Below are 19,661 nucleotides of genomic sequence, written 5' to 3'. Positions count from 1 at the left end.
ATTTCTATCACAGAAAATAGAGCATTTTTAGTATTGAAAATTTACTGATGTTCAACAATGTAATTTTAACATGGTTCTTGCCACAAAATGTGTTACACTAATTTTTTTAGCATTTTTTTTTAAATGTTCAATTAAAATAAAATAAACAATTTATTTTTAAGTGGTTTCATTAGTACAAATTTACCCAGTTTTTATTACACAATGAATAAAAACTTATGAGTCACTTTCTCTGCTGATTACTTATGAATCTGTACTTGGTGTTTTCAGTCAGCAGGAAGGTTTAAAGAGACAAAGGTCACTGCCTATGAGAAACATTATTGTGTTATAAATCATCTGGTATACAGGGGCTTCAGTTTGTTGAGCATGGAGCTTTCACTAGACAGGTCTAAGCTTGGGAATTACAAATGGACAAAGGTCATATCATTCCTGTCGAGTTAATCAGTGTCTCTGAAGCATTGCTGTCAATACAAGTTATCTTAATTACAGTAGTTCTGGTTTTTATTTGGCATTTTAATGGAATTGTCTGAAAGAGAACGAATTACTATGTTGATGATGCGAGGATATGGCGATCGTCAAAGATCTTTATCGGGAAGTTTGTAATTTGTTTTAATGGACACTTTCCCAGAAAGGAATCCCATAAGTGTTTAAACAATATCAAAAACTATTGAGCGTTTTGAAAATGACAGGGAGTGTACGTAATCGGGCCAAAATGTCGGGTAGGATACAATCTGTGCAACCAGATGAAGAACATGCACTAGATGTTTTGCCAAACATTTATTGAAGACCACATACATCGCTCAGAAAAGATGCACAGCACATGATATGCACCCTATTGTTCTGTGAGTAAGATTTTGAAAATTAATAAATCACAAACATTTAAAGTTCATTTAGTCCAACAGTTAAAGTGAGGATGATTACGACAGAAGAGTTGAGTTTTGTGAAATTGTGATGCGCAAATGTGATGACAATAGAGATTTTCTGACCCCTAACACAATATACTATTTTCTGATGAGGCAACTTTTTTCCTAACTGGCAATGTTAACAGGCCACAATTGCCGTTTTACTGGGCTAGTGAAAACCCCATCATTGGATTACTGAGTCCCACCATTCACAGCAACCACAAAAAAACTGAACGTTATGGTGTGGAATTTTTAGGGTAACAAAAATTGTTGGACCCTTTTTCATCAATGGAAATTTAAATGCCGAACTTTACTACAATATGCTCCAAAATGAAATAATTCACCAGCTATTCAAATTGCATCAGGAGAATACTTTGATAATGTATGGTTTCAGCAGGATGGTGCTCCACCCCATTATGGGAGACAGGTAAGAGAAGTATTTGGATTTATGGTTTCCCTCATAAATGGATTGGACGAAGAGGAGAAATCGAATGGCCTCCAAGATCTCCGGATTTGTCACCAATCGGTTTATTTCCTATGGGGTCATTTAAAATCCAATGTTTATAGAAGGAAAGCCTCATAATTTGGAAGACCTAAGAAACTCGATTTTAGAGGAGATTGCTTTGATAACTGAAGAAATGTTAGGCAACTCTGGTCGAATCATTTTTACACAGATTGGCTCGTTGTCAAAAAACCGTAGAAGGAACACAGTTTCGAACAATTGCTTTGACACCAAATGCAGGTAAAACGTTTGTTGTAAGACTTTTCTTACAGCATACCATTATTTTTTCTTTGTAATAAGAAATCAATAACATAAGTATTTCCACTAATTGTACTGTTAATAAAAAACTGGCAAATTTGTGCTAATAGAACCAGCTTAAAAATGAAATTTTTGTTTTATTTTAGTTGAACATTTAAAAAAAATGCTAAAAAATTAGGTCTGTAACACATTTTGTGGCAAAGAACCATGTTAAAATTACATTGTTGAACATCAGTAAAATTGTACAATACTAAAAATGCTCTATTTTCTGATAGAATAATTCCTTTGAGCGGATGCGGTTTGGGTTTTTTTTTGGCATTCAATTCAGTTAAGCTAATTACCTTTAAAATTATGTATCACAATGGTATAGGCTTCCCATTAAGAATATTCACGATACCCTCGGCACAGTGGTCGTCCCCCGTTGGTGTGACTGTGGACATAATCCAAAACATTGTTCCAAAAAGTAGATGCCCAATCTCTATCCACGATGTAAGAGGTTTCAAATTTATATTTAAATTATGAAAAGGATATATTTGGGTGTTTCCAGACATAATATACTCCCTGTATATATATATATATATATTATATGATATACTAGTATATATATACTTAGACTTAGACTGTGGTCGTGGGCCTATGGTCAGAATGTCTGAGGCTGAATTTTGAGAAAAGTCCTATATAATTGCCTGGTGACACTGGGCGTGTAACAGGTATCCACATCGGTTTTGCCTGAGCAAGGAAAGAATACTACACCGGAAAGTTCAGTGGTTGAATAACACATCCAAGATCTTGCAGTTCGTACTCCATGTAAAATGATGTGCCTTCTTAGTTAACATAGTTTTACAAGTGAGCTAATCAATGGCGCTCTCTGAGAAGCAGTATTTAAACAACATTGATGATTGTCATTCATTCACTTCCACATGAACACAAGAACTCACTTCCATATACTCACCTATAAGAGGTGTAGGTGTGTATTATAGGATAACGGTATTTAATGCAATAAAAAGTCTCAAAATAGCATATTATCCTATTTGAAATGTGTATATAAAAAGATATAGGCCTAGTAATGAATGATATTTTTAATCGTATACAAGTCAATTTCTTTTGTCGGTTTTTTCGGTTCTATTCAAGTCGTTGATGTAACGTGTTCGGAATATCTTGTCACTTTTGTACTCTTCTCCTCTTGTACAATCGGGTCATTCCAAGATTGTATCTCAGCTGAGCCGAACAAAAGGAAGACTGAATTGCCCAGGAAATATGTTGCAGCCGATATATAGAAAGCAATCATCCACTCACCTCTGTTCGTCTGGAATCGTGAAGAAGGTTATTAGATACATAAAATCTGTGTTGAAATGAGTAAAATCAAATATTGTTCATTAAAAAGTTCCTGTAAAAGTATTAATTTAACATTTAAGTCATCCAGAATGATTCTCCATCGCTTCTTAACACATGAACAAGTACGCCACAACACGTGTCGCTTAACAGGCTTCGATCAGGCTGCATGTAAAAAAGTCTATAGCTCATTTTATTCTCGCGATGCCCTGCGGACAGATAGACATATACAATACATACAATTATACAGATAATAAATGTATACATATCCCTGGCAGACGAAACAGATATTGTACCTACTGGTTGTTACGATTTATTGGCGTGCAGCCAATTTTCATGGTTGGACTGCACCATCATAGAACTTATTCTTGTGTACTTAGAAATGAATTTTCACGCAAAACTTAAAGTCTACACATAACGGTTTATCGGGATATCTTGTCGCTTGGGCTAGTTATAGTTAATTAGCCTTAATTTGCATTATTAAGATTAATTTTTTAAGAGGTTAAATGTAAGAAAGGACCATATGGTCCTAATTTCGGCTCAATAAATAAGTGTTTCTTTCTTTCTTTTTTTCTTTCTTACCAAATGATACATTTACATATTTGTTTATTAGGTTAGGTTAGGTTAGGTTACATAACAGTGTTTGAATAATTAGAGTTTCGGTAAGGTAGAAAAAGTACTACAACGCAAGAGAGCGCTTAAATGAGATTTCGTCGCCGACGTTTACATAGAACTTAACTATATGAATGAAAGTAACATGTAGAAATCTCATGTGGTTGGACCCAATTTGTTTACAACTTAGCTTCTAGACTGTCAATCAATCATTATATTCAGTCAATCTACCCACTTTGGAAAACATGCTCGTTGACTAACTGAGAAAAACAGACACTCAAATTTATAAAGAAATTAAATACATTTTAATCAGAGCAAAATAACCCTATAAATTTATATAGGGGCAGTAATCATAAGGCATCGAATAGTTAAATTATGTCGGTTATTTAGTTGGTTAGATTTATTCTTCTCTCTTTTGTTGCTATCATGTAAGATCAATGTAAAAATATTTGCCAGGGCTCAGCCAAATCTTAGATATTGACATGCACCATCATCGAACTCAGTATTGCCTATGTAGATTTTTTGTTACATACAAAATTTCCAGTCTTATAATCAGTTAGTTTTTGAGATATCGTGACGGATAGATATACAGACAGAAATGACATTTTTCCAGCCCCTCGAGTAACAAGTTTCACTGACGCTCAGCCAATTACTGACCTCATCGTTCACGATGAACCCAGTGACTACGGGTCCAGAGAAGGAGCTGATGTTGCTAAGGCCGTTCGTGATACCCATGAGGAGCCCTGCAAAGTTAGGTGACAGGTCTATGTGGTTGGACAGGAAGCCCAAGTAGGTAGCAGCGTTCAGAGAGGTAATGATGGTCAGAAGAGCGATGGTAGCTACGTTGCTGGAGGCGGTGAAGGTCAAGAGTACCATGAATAGCGCCGTTCCCCAGTGCGCTTTAACAAAGAAAGAAAATATACGCTGTAATATTTCTTAGATCAACTTTATTCTTTTGAAGATTATGAACAATTTAATATGCGTACTGATATAGTTTTTGTAATAAACTTTCTTAATATAGCTGTCTTATACATGAGCATTAAGAGCAGTTGTATATAAGCCTTGAGGTATATCCTATAAAAAGCTACATTTTTGGTAGTAAATGTTTATGGGAGACGTGTACAATGTAGTAGTAGTTTCTTTAAAATTTAATACTTTTTGAATATACAAACAATTGTTTTACGCACTATTAAAGACGCTTTGTGGTTGAGTGTAGTATTATTGTTGACCTAGGACGGTTCTTCAGCACACTGTGAGACAAGCGAGTTGGGCTTTACTACTTAAGTATGTCGAATTGGATAAATTTTAAACAATACTGGAGTGATGTTCGTTCTATATGACAAGGTAGACACACCACGTGCCGCATAAGAAGCTTCAATGAAGTTGCATGCATACCTCCAAATCTATAGATATCCTCTGGTCAGATATAACAGTGGTGAATCATGTGTCAGCCTACTGAGTCAATACGATCAACCAAATGCCATTGTCGGACCTGCATCATCATAGAAGTCACTATGGAGAAATGTTTCACGTAAAATTTAAAGTCAATAAATGAGATCTTTCTTGAGATCGTTCTATTTCCATAATTTAACGCTTTATGGAAATATAACGGGGGTTTCTAGGATATGAGAGTTCCCAGAGGCTGAGAGGACCCAGAGGCCAAGGTCTGCCAGAAAGCAGAAGATTCTAAAGGGTAAAGAGCTTCCACAGGCCGAGAGGACCTAGAGGCCGAGGTCTTCTAAAAGGCGGAATATTTTAAAGGCTAAAGAGCTTCCAGATGCCTAGACGACCCTGAGGGAGGGGTGTGCCAGAAGGCGGAAGATTCTAGAGGTTAAAGAGCTTCCAGAGGCCGAGAGGACCCAGAGGCCAAGGTCTCCAGAAGGCGGAAAACTTTAAAGGCTAAAGAGCTTCTAGATGCCTAGAGGACCCTGAGGAAGGGTCTACCAGAAGGCGGATGATTGTAGATGCTAAAGAGCTTCCAAAGGCCAAAGGAATTTTTAAAATAATATGAAGAGCTCTAGTGTAGAAAATATGGGTTATATACAAACTAATAAAAATGGAATAAAGAATTTTTTTAGAATGTTTTTAGTTATAGTTTCAACACAACCCCAATCATAGTTAAAAAAATAGTAGAATGTTTATTATTGAATTTATGAACGATTTTCAAGTTATTCAAGTTAAGACGAAATTATGAAGCTCAGTAAAGTTTTTAAATTGTTCCTAAGGAGGAATAAAACAGACCGAAGTACAGGAAAATAGAGTAACACATCCATTTAAGATAGGATTTATAACTACTATACCTGATTAACAAAGCTAATTTAGGAGGAGATAGGAGGCTATTAATAAATAAAATGGAATTCAGATTTGTGGGATCAAGCAGTATTATTTATTTCTTGAATATCAGTAATTTTTCAGGACGCAGGGAACTATAACATAATAAAAGTGTAACCTCAGAATCTACAAACGTAATTATTTTTGTGAAACGAACCTAAAATGTTTTTAATTAAGCAAACTAAAATAAAATATGACAGACCAGTAAGTGAAATAAATAAAAAAGAATTAGAAAATTGAATATAGAACGAATGAGACTTGATATATGAAATTAAGTACGGATGTTATAAACTAAGATAAGCTCCTCAGCAGTATTTTTATATATACATAAATATTAACAAAATAATAAAGATGTAAGAGATTTCTCAAGTTTAATTATTGAAAAATGGACTATATTAGAATTTTGTATGCGGAGTTTTGTAAGATATTCTATAAAAGTGTTAATAACTCTGAAAAATATTTTTTAGTGTAATGATTTGTTATATTTTTATATGGGAATACAATTAATCAGCAGACCTTTTGATATTTTTGAGACACTGTGCATGTATGTCTAAGCAATATGCGAGTAATTAGTTAAGTAATACACTATTTATGTATAGTTTATCAAATACTAACTGATTTTAAACTCTGATCTTTATCGATGGGAACCAACGAAACCCACGTGTGGATTCATTTTATTTCATCCGTTTCGTTAACGGCTTGTTTGATACCAAATATTTTATTTGCATAAAATTACCATTATACCATTTGATATGTAGTTAAATTCGTGCGGTGAATTGAATAATAACCAAGATAATAAACTTAACTAAGTTTGTCATTAAAGCTACAACTAGACATTTCTTACCAAGAGTGTTCCACGCCTTCCTTACGAATGTCAGGGGTAGTAATTTCCTTTTATTGCAGTAATCTGTCATCAAAGAGAATATGCCGGCCAATATGCACATAAGTAAGTACATCAAGGACACTATTAATCCGTCCTGTAAATTAGAAAACTTTATTAAGTGTTATTATTCAAAACTATGTCTAAATATACAGAGAGGGGTTTTACAAAGCTACTTAAAACAAAAGTGAAACTTTTATAATAAAAATATGGGCAAGTTTTGTGACAAGGAGTTAAAATAATTTTGATGCGTTCTCATCATTAGCACGAAAATAATCACGTCTACACAATAATAATTCAAATAATTCAATAATTCAAATTGAATTATTTGCAAATAACTCAAGTTCGACACAACACGAAGTAACATATAGTCACCGATTTTTGCAACGCTCCCCGATTCTTTCTCGCAGTTATTTTATGGTATTTATTTTATTCGCATGTGGTCCCTTACAAAACTTAAAACAAAAAAATCACATGAGGTAATATCTCGAGAACTAGGAAGCCAAGACACTTGTCCATCACGGCTAATCCAATGGTTTGGGAATGTTTAATAAAAACAATCCAGACAAAAACACATTAAAATTAATCTATCAAGACAAATTCCAAACCAAACATAAATGGGGGAACATTAAAGTTGTAAAGTCTTTTATAAACAGCCTGTATATTTTACCCTCAGTGAGTACAACTTGACGTTCCAAAACAGCCCTGTAGCACAAGTACACTAAATGACAAAATTAGACTTATTTAAAGTACAGCCACACACATTAAAATAGGCCTCAAAGCCATATCCCACATAATTTTCACGATAGTTCAAACAAGTAGTCATCGAAAATACTACATTATTAAAAGTGTCTATGACGCCAGTACAGCTAATTATTGGTCCAAATATTATAAAATGTAGACATAAAAATACACCTTACAACCTTATAAATCCATATAAATCGTAACGATATACTGTTTTAAGTGGCACGTAGATTATTAATACCAGGATTAAAAAAAAAATGTTTTTAGTCGGAGTTAATTTTCGAAATACAACCTATTCACTAGATCTCAGACACACTTACCAGAGTACAGGTTAGGATTTCGGACACCACCATAGTGGTGATGGCTTAAATCAGGGCGTTAGGTAATAATAATTAATTTTATTATTGCTTTGGCCTAGCGATGACCTCACCTACAGCCACTAAATTACTCAACGGCGTTCCACCAACGAAGAACAGGCTTCATGCATAACATTGATGCCATGTCACAAATATGGGAAAAAACTTTTAAAGTTATGGTTGGTCAGCTAGACCCTAAAATGTGTTCAGAGAATTAAAGAAATGTTTACAAATAAACATCTCAAAATGTTGTGCGGTTACGACTTCTTGAGCTTGAAATAGAGACATTTCAAAATAACAAGATTTATGGTTTGTTTTAATTATTGATTCTTGAATTGTTTCCAAATTGGGCCGTGAACAGAGAACGGAACAAAGGTTTTCACTTAAATAGCGAACTGTAGTAACTAATTAAGACCAGTTAGCCGTGAGAGCTTGTAAACAATATACGAGTATATCGTCTTTTACACACACAAACGCATATAAAACACTTTCAGTTATGTACCAAATAAAAACCTACACACTTACATAAACATGTTGGCAAACTTGACTGTCCACATACTTACATTTCCAATTCCAAATCCAAGAATATGATTAATAAAGTTTGGCAACATGTTAAACAGCACGGAATTGCCCCAGTTCTGGCATAAGTGGGTGAAAGCCAAGGCCCACACTGGTTTAGACGTTAGTATCTGTTTCCAAGGAGTCGGCATCAACTACAATAAATAAAAAAAATAATTGAGTTTAAAATAATAATGGTATATTTCAATAGTTAAAATCGTCATAGTTTACGTAAAATTATGAATAAATCGTAAAATACCCACGATAATTTTGGTGGAGATTGAAAACGGATGGTATTAAAAAAGTTAAAAATTGTAAAAAACAATATTTCTTAGATTACATTTTTCTTAGATTTTTTTTGTTAATATACTTAAAGCCAAAATTGTCAAATACTAAAACGAAAGGTGAATCAGATTAAGCCAACCCTTTAAAGACTCTTAAAATAGTCATTTGTAGTATCTTTGTCTCCTAGTCTTACGACTCGTTTAGAGTGTATCAAGGCATATAATCAAGGTATATAATTGAAAAACAGTTATTATTTGATATGTTCACCCACTCATTTAGGCCTCAAACACAGTTAATAATACTACCGACGACCGGCTGACAAGAATATTATCTTTTAGACATAATTAACATGTCGATTCCACGAAAAACTTGGTTTTGTGTTCATTTAATATAAATTTGGCTCTCGACTTCTAGACTAAAATACATTAGCCGGATTCTTTAACATAATTGTAGCATATGAAAAATATGTTTTGAGATACGTAAATATGAGATAACTGATCAGTTTCAATACACACGAATATAACTACAATAAAGTCTGTTTCAGAAATTGTAATATGCAATACTTAATATTTTAAAGGTTTTAAAAGGAAGAAGATATAGATTAACAATGTATGTTAAACTTTGTATGATCCGAGCAAAAGGAAATCATTTAAAAGCGTCATAGTTTAATATTCATATAGTTGTCAGAGATGGTTTCAAATACTTACACTACTTATATCGGAGGAATTGGGCAAAGAGGCTTTGATGTAGTCTCGCTCGTTGTCGCTGATGGAAGGGTGACAGTCTGGAGTGTTGACTCCTACATACAGCCAGATCGCAGACCACAGTAACCCACACAGACCTGTGATGTAGAAGACACTGGGCCAGCCCCAAGAACTAGCGGCCAAGTACCCGGCTGCGAACAGGGTTACCATCGTACCAAACTGAGAACCTGTGGACAAAGTTAGTAGATAAATATGTATTTACGCTACAATTAAAATTTTAAACAACTCTTTGTTATAGTTTCTTGGTTACAGTTTGTGATGATGGAATGGTTGAAAAGGTAGCAGAATATTGGTGGTTTTTGGGTATCAATGAGTGAAAATAAATCATTAACTCTAATTTAAGACTAGTTAATAATAATTCCTAATTAACTATAAACAATGTCAATATTTTTGCCTTACCTATGTACACAAATGACACTAGCTTGCTCCTCTCTTCAGGCGGTGCCCATTTCGACATCAGCGTGTTGATTGAGGGATAGATGAATCCCTAATACAAACATGGGTGCAGTAAGTAATATAAATAATGTTAAACCAACATTAAATAAAGATTAATTGAAGGATAATAAGTTTAGTTATGCACACAAAGAGAGTAAGGGAGGATGTACATAAAAAAGAGGGTGAGAAATGCAAATTATAAGTTAGTGAAAACTATTTTTGGTTTGCTCTAACCTTTGACGGTGCAAATTATTTAACTGAGTTTCCCTATACTTTACAAAATACTCAGGAAATTCAAGTTCATGTTTCACCTCTTTGGTAATACAAATACTAATACTTTTCATTTAGATTTAAAATAACATTTGAAAATTAATTAAAAACAATTATTTATCATCTATCCTGTTTTAGTTCCACTCAAAATCCTATAGCTATAGGCTGGAGGCAAGTATATTAGGTTTGAAGTACAGAGTTTCTCACGAAGAGATTTTAAACGTTTTGACTTTATATTACTTGCCTATTTATGCACGGAACATTTTCAAACCTAACAAAATTCATTAAATGGTTTAAAAACTATACTATGAAAATTTCAGCTCTCTACCTAATGTTGAACCGAATTATTGGCATCTTGAACAACTATACTTTAAAAGCAGTAAAAAAACAGTATTTTTTGTTTTGGTTATTTATTGTCATTTATATATAGAAATAAAGCATTTCAATCAGAAAATTAGAACATAGCTTATTAAAAAACCTACAATACTGTCCGCAATTATTCTAACTGTAAATCCATCCACAGTGACACACTGATAACAGCCCCTAACAAATGAATAATATGTTCTTAGATAGAAATTCTGCGGTATCCGGAGAAGTTCCTCTTCAATTGATTGTTTAATTACTCATCATTATTGAAGCTACGAGTATAAACTTGTTCGTTTAAGTTATCACACAGAAAAAATTATACACAGTTAAATCTGAGGATCGGAGTAGCCAATCTAAAAATCACTTCCATGACTAATTCAATGGTCGTGAAGGTTGTCATTTAGTAATCGCTTGACAGGGTTTTCGAAATGAGCAGGAGCACCGTCTTGTTGAAAGATTGCTTTATCGATTTCTGGAACCGTAAAATGAAGCAAGACTTGTTCATTTAAAACATTGTTCATACCTATTCCGTCATTGTAATGTCTTAAATGTCGTAAGATAGCATCCCTTTACAACTGACAGCTGCCCAAACAGTAATTCCTTTTTATTTGAATAGAGTCTGTTGAAGAATGTGTGGATTACCGTTGTTGTAGTAATTACAATTATGCCTATTTACAGCACCATTGCGGTAGAAAGTGGACTCGTCTGAAAAAACAATTTGAGTATGCTAATTAGGATCTAACTCAATGATACAAGAACAAAATTACAATCTTCCACCAAAATTCCATCTTCAAGAAGATTATAGAATAGATGAATGTTGTAAAATTTAATTTTGTTTTACCACTTCCTGTTTCTAACAAAAGATTTTTCCACTTATTTATTGTTGGATTGCTAGGTAGTTGAACTCCTGGGTAGGCGACCTGAAATTGTCTAATTGCTTATGTAATGTTACCAACAGCAATAGCAAAAAAATAAAAAAAACACGCACAACTCTTCACTTTTTGTTCAACATTAAAAGCCATTTCTCTAACTTCAATATCAGTAAAACTGTAAAGGAGGAGGTTCGGTTATGCTTTTTATAGCACAAGCGATATTCTTCAATAAAACAGCTTTTCTCAAGAATGAGCGTTATTAAACAGCCGTTCTTAAAACTGCAACACAGTAATCAAATCAATCAATTCAAGAAATACAGGAAGGAAGGAAAATGGTAAAATTTTCAATATGTCACCATTTTGTTTCAACAGTTGCTAGAGAGCTGAGATTTTCACAGAATATTTTAAAAACTCTATTTAATGAATTATGTAGAGTTTGAAAGTGTTCGGTGCATAAACGGACAAGTAATATAAAATCAAACGTTTAAACCTCTTCGTGGCACACGCGTATATAAGAAACGTATAGTCTAAAATTGTACTGTGTAATAAAATTGAAAAATAGAACATTATAATTATTTAAAATTAAAAACTTTTCCCGTATAGGATTTAAAATTACCACAATAGATAGATGTTTAGAAAAAGTTAAAGCATTGTTAGTACATAAGATTAATAGTGTTGATAAAGACGTTGTAATGTTTTCATCATAATTTGTAGTTCTGCAAACTGAGACTTATATTAAAGAATATTAAGTCAAATCGTCTTTTGGGACAGGTGCTAATATTCCTACCAGACTTGTATTGTTGGGAAAGTATAATCGGTAAAAGTAGTTGTTAGGCTTAAAATGTATTATACTGACTTGTGAAAGTCCTATGAGTACTCTAGACGAGCAGAAGACAATCCAGTTGAAGTTCAGGGCTATGTAGGGTACGAGAAGGGTCATCACAGAAGATACCATAATGGCACCAAACATAAGGTACTTAGGGCCCAACACGCGTGACAGATGTCCTCCAGGAATGTTAAGGATGATATATCCACAGTTGAACGAGCTCAGAATAAGTCCTTGTTCAGAACTATCCCAGTCTAACACCTAATGGAAACATATTTGTTTAATGCACCTGTAAAATGATTGATTTTCAATTTTAAGATAAGGAGCTTAACCAGGAAGATGTTTAAATTGACCAGTTTGGTAAAGTGCAACAATAACGTTTCTGACTTAAAGTACCTGAAGGAATTACCATCAGGTCCTTATCCAGGGGCTCCGTCATCGCCACGATAGCCACGGAGAGGTTGACCCTCATGGAGTATGCGAGGGCGAAACACATGAAAGCCATCGCAGCCTGAATGTGGCGTTTGCCCAGACCTGAAAACCATTGCTGTGTATTAATCATCAAGATAGTCCTGTCATCTCATGTATAAAGGGAATTAGGCTGATAATTATGATTCATAGACGTGTTTTTCAGGTAAGTATATAACATTTAAGTTACCAGGAGTTTATTAGAAACCCAATCTTTAATTCAGACTACAAAGTGACCCAGTTGATATTTTAAATGAGTGAGGCCTGCTTTTAGCTTCACACCTAAAGGCATACAAATAGTGATCTCAGATAGAATATTTAGATTTATCTTTACGTAACGTGTCAAGTATCAAGGTTATATAAACTGAATGCTGGTAACTACGCTGTTTTCAAGAAAGTGACTGACTGGTTTTTATATTACGGAGAATGTTTCGGTGCATCTTTATATGAATTTGTGTATATTTTCCCACTTTATTGTATTAATTTTGAATTAAAAGTCCGACCTGACAATAACTCTTAAAAAGGTTATATTTGTTACAACTGCAAACTGTTACAGTATGAGTGTGGGGAATGTATCGATCTTCTTAACTTTATTGACAGACGCATCAATATATATGATACACTGATATAATACAGTGCTATATGCAATGCCACTTCCTCGAAGTGAACCTTACTAAAAACTTCGGCTTAGTAAAAATAAAGACAGATTTCCATCTAACCCTAAAATTTGACTTGCTGGTTTCTGATCTCTCAAGCCTACAAAAGAGTTTTATCATCACACAAGAATGGAAAAAACGGAAGAAACAACTAATGTAAGCTTATTAAACTTCTAAATTTTAGGCAAAAATACTGTATAAATAAATTTAAGGTGAACGACTCCCTCACTATAGGTTGCTAATGTTTCAACAAGACTTATCCTAATCATGCATTCCACATCTTGGCAAAAAGTACTCCTCTTCTAAATAACTTGAAGACGAAAGGTGATGAAATGTGTGTGTGTGTGTGTGTGTGTGTGTGTGTGTGTGTGTGTGTGTGTGTGTGTGTAGTTTCTAGCCTTTGTATAGAATATATATATATATATATATATATATATATATATATTCCGGTAATGGTAGTACATTCACCCGGCAAGTGAGAGATCCGGGTTCGACTCCCGGCGGAGCAAGTACTTTTTGCGATTCAATGTTTATTGAAATTATATATATATATATATATATATATATATATATATATATATATATATATACATATGTATATAATATATGTATATAAATATATATATATATGTAATAATAATTATTATTATTAGTTATATGTAGGACATAACAAATACTCTGACATTATTTGGTTTAATGTTAGTCAAGCCCATTACTTATGTTAGTGAACGTATATCTCTTCGTTCCATGTATCCTGTCTTATATCAACAGAGAAAAAATTGAACAATGGGTATCCTTCAATTCTGTACAGGGCGAAGAAATCATGATTTTTCCGGAAATTTACAATCGTTCAGTGATGTAGTTACAATTAATTCCAGGAGTAGCGTTGTATCACTAAACGCAAATGTCTGGAAAAGTCTTGTTTCCTTCACAACCCCTTCAATACCAAAAACAAACTTAAAACTAAACAGAGTGTAACAAAACTCTCTACACAAACTTTAGTATATTTCAGTATATCACAATATGAATAAACCTTTTAACACTTTTTTAAACTTTTATTTTGCATACAATGTATTTGCTACACGGATCAAGAGGAGCTATACATTATATGGTACCAATGGTCTATATCTTTTTGTTTTAAATCTATCTGTTTGTACGTAATTTTCGTTTTTATTTCTGTATTTCAAATACGGGTAAGGACATACGAAAATGTCAAATTTGGTGCAATTCTTTTCTTACAGTCTAAATAAAGATAAAAATGAACTTATATTATCGTGCTACGTTTGAAGAAGATGGATGGTTGATGTTTTTTTATCCCTATTACAGTAAGATTAAATAATGCCATAAAAATGTAAACAATGAAAATGTTGCCGTGCATTGCAATAGTCAAAGCCTTACATATAAACTTCTTATTTTGGGTAAAATTTTTATGTTTCAAGTACCTATAATACTGTTTTTAATTAGATTGAGCAACTTGTGTCATTCTTTAAAAGTAATATGTTTAATCTTATTATTTTTGACGTCATTAAGCTTTAAAATCTTCAAACGTATGCCATCTTGAAACGTGATATAGTAATATAATATTAATATTTCTCGTGTTTTTAGACCGTAAGAAAAATTATTGCACCATACATAATATTTATATATTTACTGGTATCTGGAATAAAACATAAAACTAAAAAACACATATGGACACATCGATGGTAAACGATAAGAGATAGACCATTTGCTGCATTAAGATTTTAGCTCTTATTCATCCAATATCATAAAGTTTGGGTAGAGTTTTTTTTACGTCCTGTATAACGTCAATCGGGTTCAATGACGGTGCGTGTGGTCTCTCCATAAAACATGGTGTTGGAAAAAAGGTATATTGAAAAAATTAACTACTGTCAAATAATTTCACGAAATATAATTTCATTTCAAGCAGTATGTTGGACAGACCATCATGCTATCCTTCATAAAACTTATTACATGACACGTGGTCTGATGTTTTCCTCCTTAGTTAGTTAAAATACTAGCCTTAGTACGTATATCCTAGAATTAAATATAATTAAATTGATATAATTATAGTTTATACCTGTTGGTTTCTTTGTATCCATGCATATCGACAATCTCTGTACCGTGGACGGCGTGAGGGAACGTCGGCGCATGTTGACCCTGGTTGACGGACAGCGACAATGGCTTCAAGACCGTTCTATCGGCAAATTATCTCTTCCTCATTTGTTTATCAGTTACCGCAGGACTATGACTCGAAATGGCGTAATAGTTGGTGACAAGGTGCGTGATATATAACCATTATTAACTGATATCCCACACGGGACCTTTCTGACAGATAGTGTCTACGTCTTTACTAGTTTCAAAATTAGCAGCTATCACGGGCGCTCTAAACAAGACTCTCCTTTGTAATAGGCGCGATAGTACTATGGTCTTATCAGACGATTTTATACGTATTTTCTGGGTTTAACTATGTTTTGCGTGCCGCTTAGTATTGCTTTTGCCGTGAGTTTCTTCATTGTGATTGACAAGGGTACAATTAAAATAGAGGTGAATAGACCGAATAGTAACTAGTTAAAAACCTGTTTGGTATTGATCGCTGTTTATTGTCTCAATGTATAGTTAAGACCATTTAACCGTTATTTCAAATATACATTTTACCCAAGACCTTGGAGCCATAATTCACACGGTTTAGGATGACTTCCGTTGCAAGAGATAATACTTGGAGGTTTATAATTTACAATACTGACTTTCTCGAGGGGGTACCGGTCCCCTACCGAGCGCCCACCCAGGTGGCAGATCGGAGAATGCTTCCCAGATATGGATAGTACCGATAAAATAAAATTTGAGGCGGACCAAAACCAGCCACAGGAAGACCCCTCGGATATAAAAAAAATGGAGCAAGTACAAAAAACCAACTATCCCAAGCGGATTCGCTCGAAAAACAAGGGGAATCCCACCACTGATTCCAATAGGGTTATAATTGGTGGTCATTGCTGTCTCCAAGGGTTTTGTGCCAACAAGTGTAACAGGGGTGGAGCACTTTGCCCTTGCTACATTTTCTACGAGAAAGTATGTAGAAAAGATTCTGGGGCCCGTGCCGGTCTGGCAAACTTGACTTAAGATGATTTTTGTTACCACTCAAAATCATTTCCAAAGGGTTTCCGCTATCTAAAAGAGGGCAATGATCTATCCAATTGTTTGGAGAATGCGGTCACGTAACAACTATAGAGAGCATTTTTGTGACATGATTTTCGGGCAGTATTAGTGGGGCTTAACGCTACCTTCACTATAAGCATACCATGCAGTAGTTTTTATTCACAAGTACCCTAATTTTATTTTAGAATTCTGACTTATATATTTAACACGAGATTAAAACGTAATGTTGTGCCTTTTATTTTTGACAATTTTAAACCTTTTCTTTCGATTAACTCTTTTTTTTATCAAGGCCCTAAGTTGTACAATAATGTTTCACCTGAAATAAAGATGCCCCTAATATATACATTTTGAAGAAAAAAAATACAGTTGTATCTGTCCGAGAGGGCTTTCTAGAGCGACATGCCCTGTAAGCTAATATTTTACTAATGAGGATCTGGACAGTTGGTGCACTGGGTTTTGTTTTGTGCACTGGGTTTATATATATATATATATGTATGTATAAATTCCAAATGATTGCTTATTTAAATTAGTTATATTATGTTTTGACTAACACCAAAAACAGTGGTCACTTTCGTGCAGTTAATCTTGCTAAAGAAGGATGTCCACAATGAGCCAAGTCAATTTCAAAGGGTACCAGGCGAGCTCTGAGGGAGTTCAAGAAAACACGAAACACCACGGTGAAGTCAAGCATTATTCGCAAAGATGGTATCTGCCAAATCTCTCCTTTATTTCAAAGTCCGTGCTGACTAAGGCAACGGACGTTCACAGTGTAATCGGTAGAATCGGTAGTACAAAAGGGGGAAATTAGGGCCTCTCTACTTAACCTTAACCACTGCAAAGCGATGAAGGAGTTTCTAATGGAATCTGTCAGGGGTTTTAACGTTGATGTGGCAATTCCCTCTGAACAGTATCAGGATAAGTCAAACGTGATAACCTGGATATCAGACACTACAGGCCATGCAGCCATTTAGGTATGCGGACGGATCTTTTCAAGGTAATAACACAAATTCCCAGAGCTGAGTTCTCCTTGGTCAGAGTATATACATCTACAGAGTATATGTCTAAGTGCTTTAAAGCAAGCATTTGAGGGCCATTTGAATGATATTGCAGATAATATGGAAAGAAAAAGTTCCAATTATTATTGCTGGATGCGTGGGTTACGGAATGGGGCTGCAGGGAAACCAAAAGCAGAGTTGAAGGCCCTCTAGATACAGCTGGTTCTCTAGGAGCTACCCTTTTAAATGACGGCACAACCATGGCGTTCAGTAGGAACGAATGCTTCTCCATCATAGACGTGACCTGTGTCTGTAAGTCACATTGTGGCCGATGAGAGATCATTATACTTTCTTGTAATCACGGAGCCATGATCTTTGACTTGAATTGACGATATGGAGGAAGGGTAAGAGAACTGCCAAACCCAGTCAGATGGAATTACTGTCATGAGGCAGGCAACGTGGATCTAGAGATTGGGGCAGACAAGATTACCTCCTCGTTTTTACGGTGAATAAATTGTCGATGCCTGCGATGCGACCATGCGAATGATATGTAGATGCCGCCTCCACCCGCCGGTTTACTGGTGGAACGGGCAGATAGCTGAACTACGGATGCGCGAGTACGACATCAGACGTATAACCGTGAACTATTCTAGTGACCATCCCCTGATTTACAACACAGAGATGGGATCTAGGACTCGCGATATCATATTATATCACATGTGTTTGCTGCAGACTCTGGAATTCCTGGTATACCATCCATTTTGGGAACACTACTCTCAGAGAGGTCCCGGCATCCCGTAAATCCTTGTGTGTGTGAACTATTAACCTCTAGTAAACGCCTCAGTTATCTTACCCTCTTACCTCCTGGACTCTTTTATCTCCTTGTCCTTGTTAGAATAAAAAAAATGTTTGTTCCCTAAAAGATTCCAGTCTCTGGGAGATCCTGTCCTTTAGGAGCAACTGGCCTCTGGACGATCTTCCTGCACATTGCATTCCCCACATCTTTAGCAGCATCTTTAAAAACCAATTAAAAATGTTCTTAATCTCGTACCTGTAGCAGTGTTAAACCAATCTTTTAATGAAGAATTTTCAACCATTATTATTTAAACAAGCTAATGTAACTTGAAGAAAAATAATGTGAAAGTACCATATGCCAAGATTTTTTGAGAATTTAAATTTCAATTGTAGGTTTTAAATTTTTCTATGAGACTACCATTGTAAATTTCCAATTATGGGATTTGGCTGAGCATAATGGAAGTCTATTTATCACTCAGTAGGCTGGTACCATTTTTCTTTATAAGCTGGGGATTGTACAAATTTATTTTCTGTACGATTGTCTGTCTGTCTTGGAAGTCTCAAGAATTAAATGAGGTTTATGTCTGAAATTTTGATTGTAACTACAGCTAAACTTGTTACGTAACACATGTTATGGCGTATTCCTACGTTGTTAGTTTAAATACTGTAAACTGATGAACTGTTTTTGCATTTTTCTGCACAGACTTAATTTTTTCAGTTGTTAAAGAACAGTTTGACCCTTAGATACTAACCATTCGGGGCTATTTAAAAAAATTAAAATTATGTTTTTTCTTTTCTTTAAGAGAGAAATCCTAGAAAATTCAAAGATCCTTGCTCAATCCGATTGGTCGTTGTTGTCCGAGTGAGAAAAACGACCAAACAGAAGTCAGATATTTCCGGTTTAATTTTAAAATATATTTGGTTTTATGTTGGTAGTTTTGAGTTACACGAAGATTTAAAATGTTTATAATAGGTAGTTATTTCAATGTGATTACCAAGAAATAATATTTTCCAATCGCAGAAACTTCTAAATAACATTGCAGGCATTGGCTTTAAAGTAAACTTTATTATTTTTATCTCCCTTAATGATGTGGTAGTGAAACGCCACTCTCGTTATTTCTTTAACAAACCACTTATTTGTGATAACACTTCTCTTAGCCTCGTAAAATTATACACCTAATTGCAAAGTAAATGTTTTAACACTTCTACAATGTCTAGTTCAGTGTTGTTTTGTAGGGTTAACTAATGTTAGTAACAAAACATTGTAACACAGTTGTAAAGTAATAGTATTTTTAATATAACAA

General features: G+C 34.4%; 1 protein-coding gene across 1 annotated transcript; it reads right to left on the bottom strand.

Annotated features, from left to right (window-relative positions):
- Nucleotides 1–2,723: 2,723 nt before the first annotated feature.
- Nucleotides 2,724–15,618, bottom strand: LOC124367646 (putative inorganic phosphate cotransporter). The gene is made up of 9 exons (XM_046824633.1): nucleotides 15,492–15,618; nucleotides 12,700–12,824; nucleotides 12,321–12,551; nucleotides 9,921–10,008; nucleotides 9,465–9,688; nucleotides 8,478–8,627; nucleotides 6,779–6,911; nucleotides 4,261–4,502; nucleotides 2,724–2,965 (listed from the first exon to the last, which is right to left on the bottom strand). The coding sequence occupies exons 1-9, from the start codon at nucleotides 15,562–15,564 to the stop codon at nucleotides 2,786–2,788; spliced, it is 1,446 nt and encodes a 481-aa protein (XP_046680589.1). The 5' UTR covers nucleotides 15,565–15,618; the 3' UTR covers nucleotides 2,724–2,785.
- Nucleotides 15,619–19,661: the final 4,043 nt, after the last annotated feature.

The sequence above is a fragment of the Homalodisca vitripennis genome, chromosome 8 (genome assembly GCF_021130785.1).
Source record: "Homalodisca vitripennis isolate AUS2020 chromosome 8, UT_GWSS_2.1, whole genome shotgun sequence".
Classification (NCBI taxonomy): domain Eukaryota; kingdom Metazoa; phylum Arthropoda; class Insecta; order Hemiptera; family Cicadellidae; genus Homalodisca; species Homalodisca vitripennis.
This window is presented reverse-complemented; position numbering and strand designations above follow the sequence as displayed.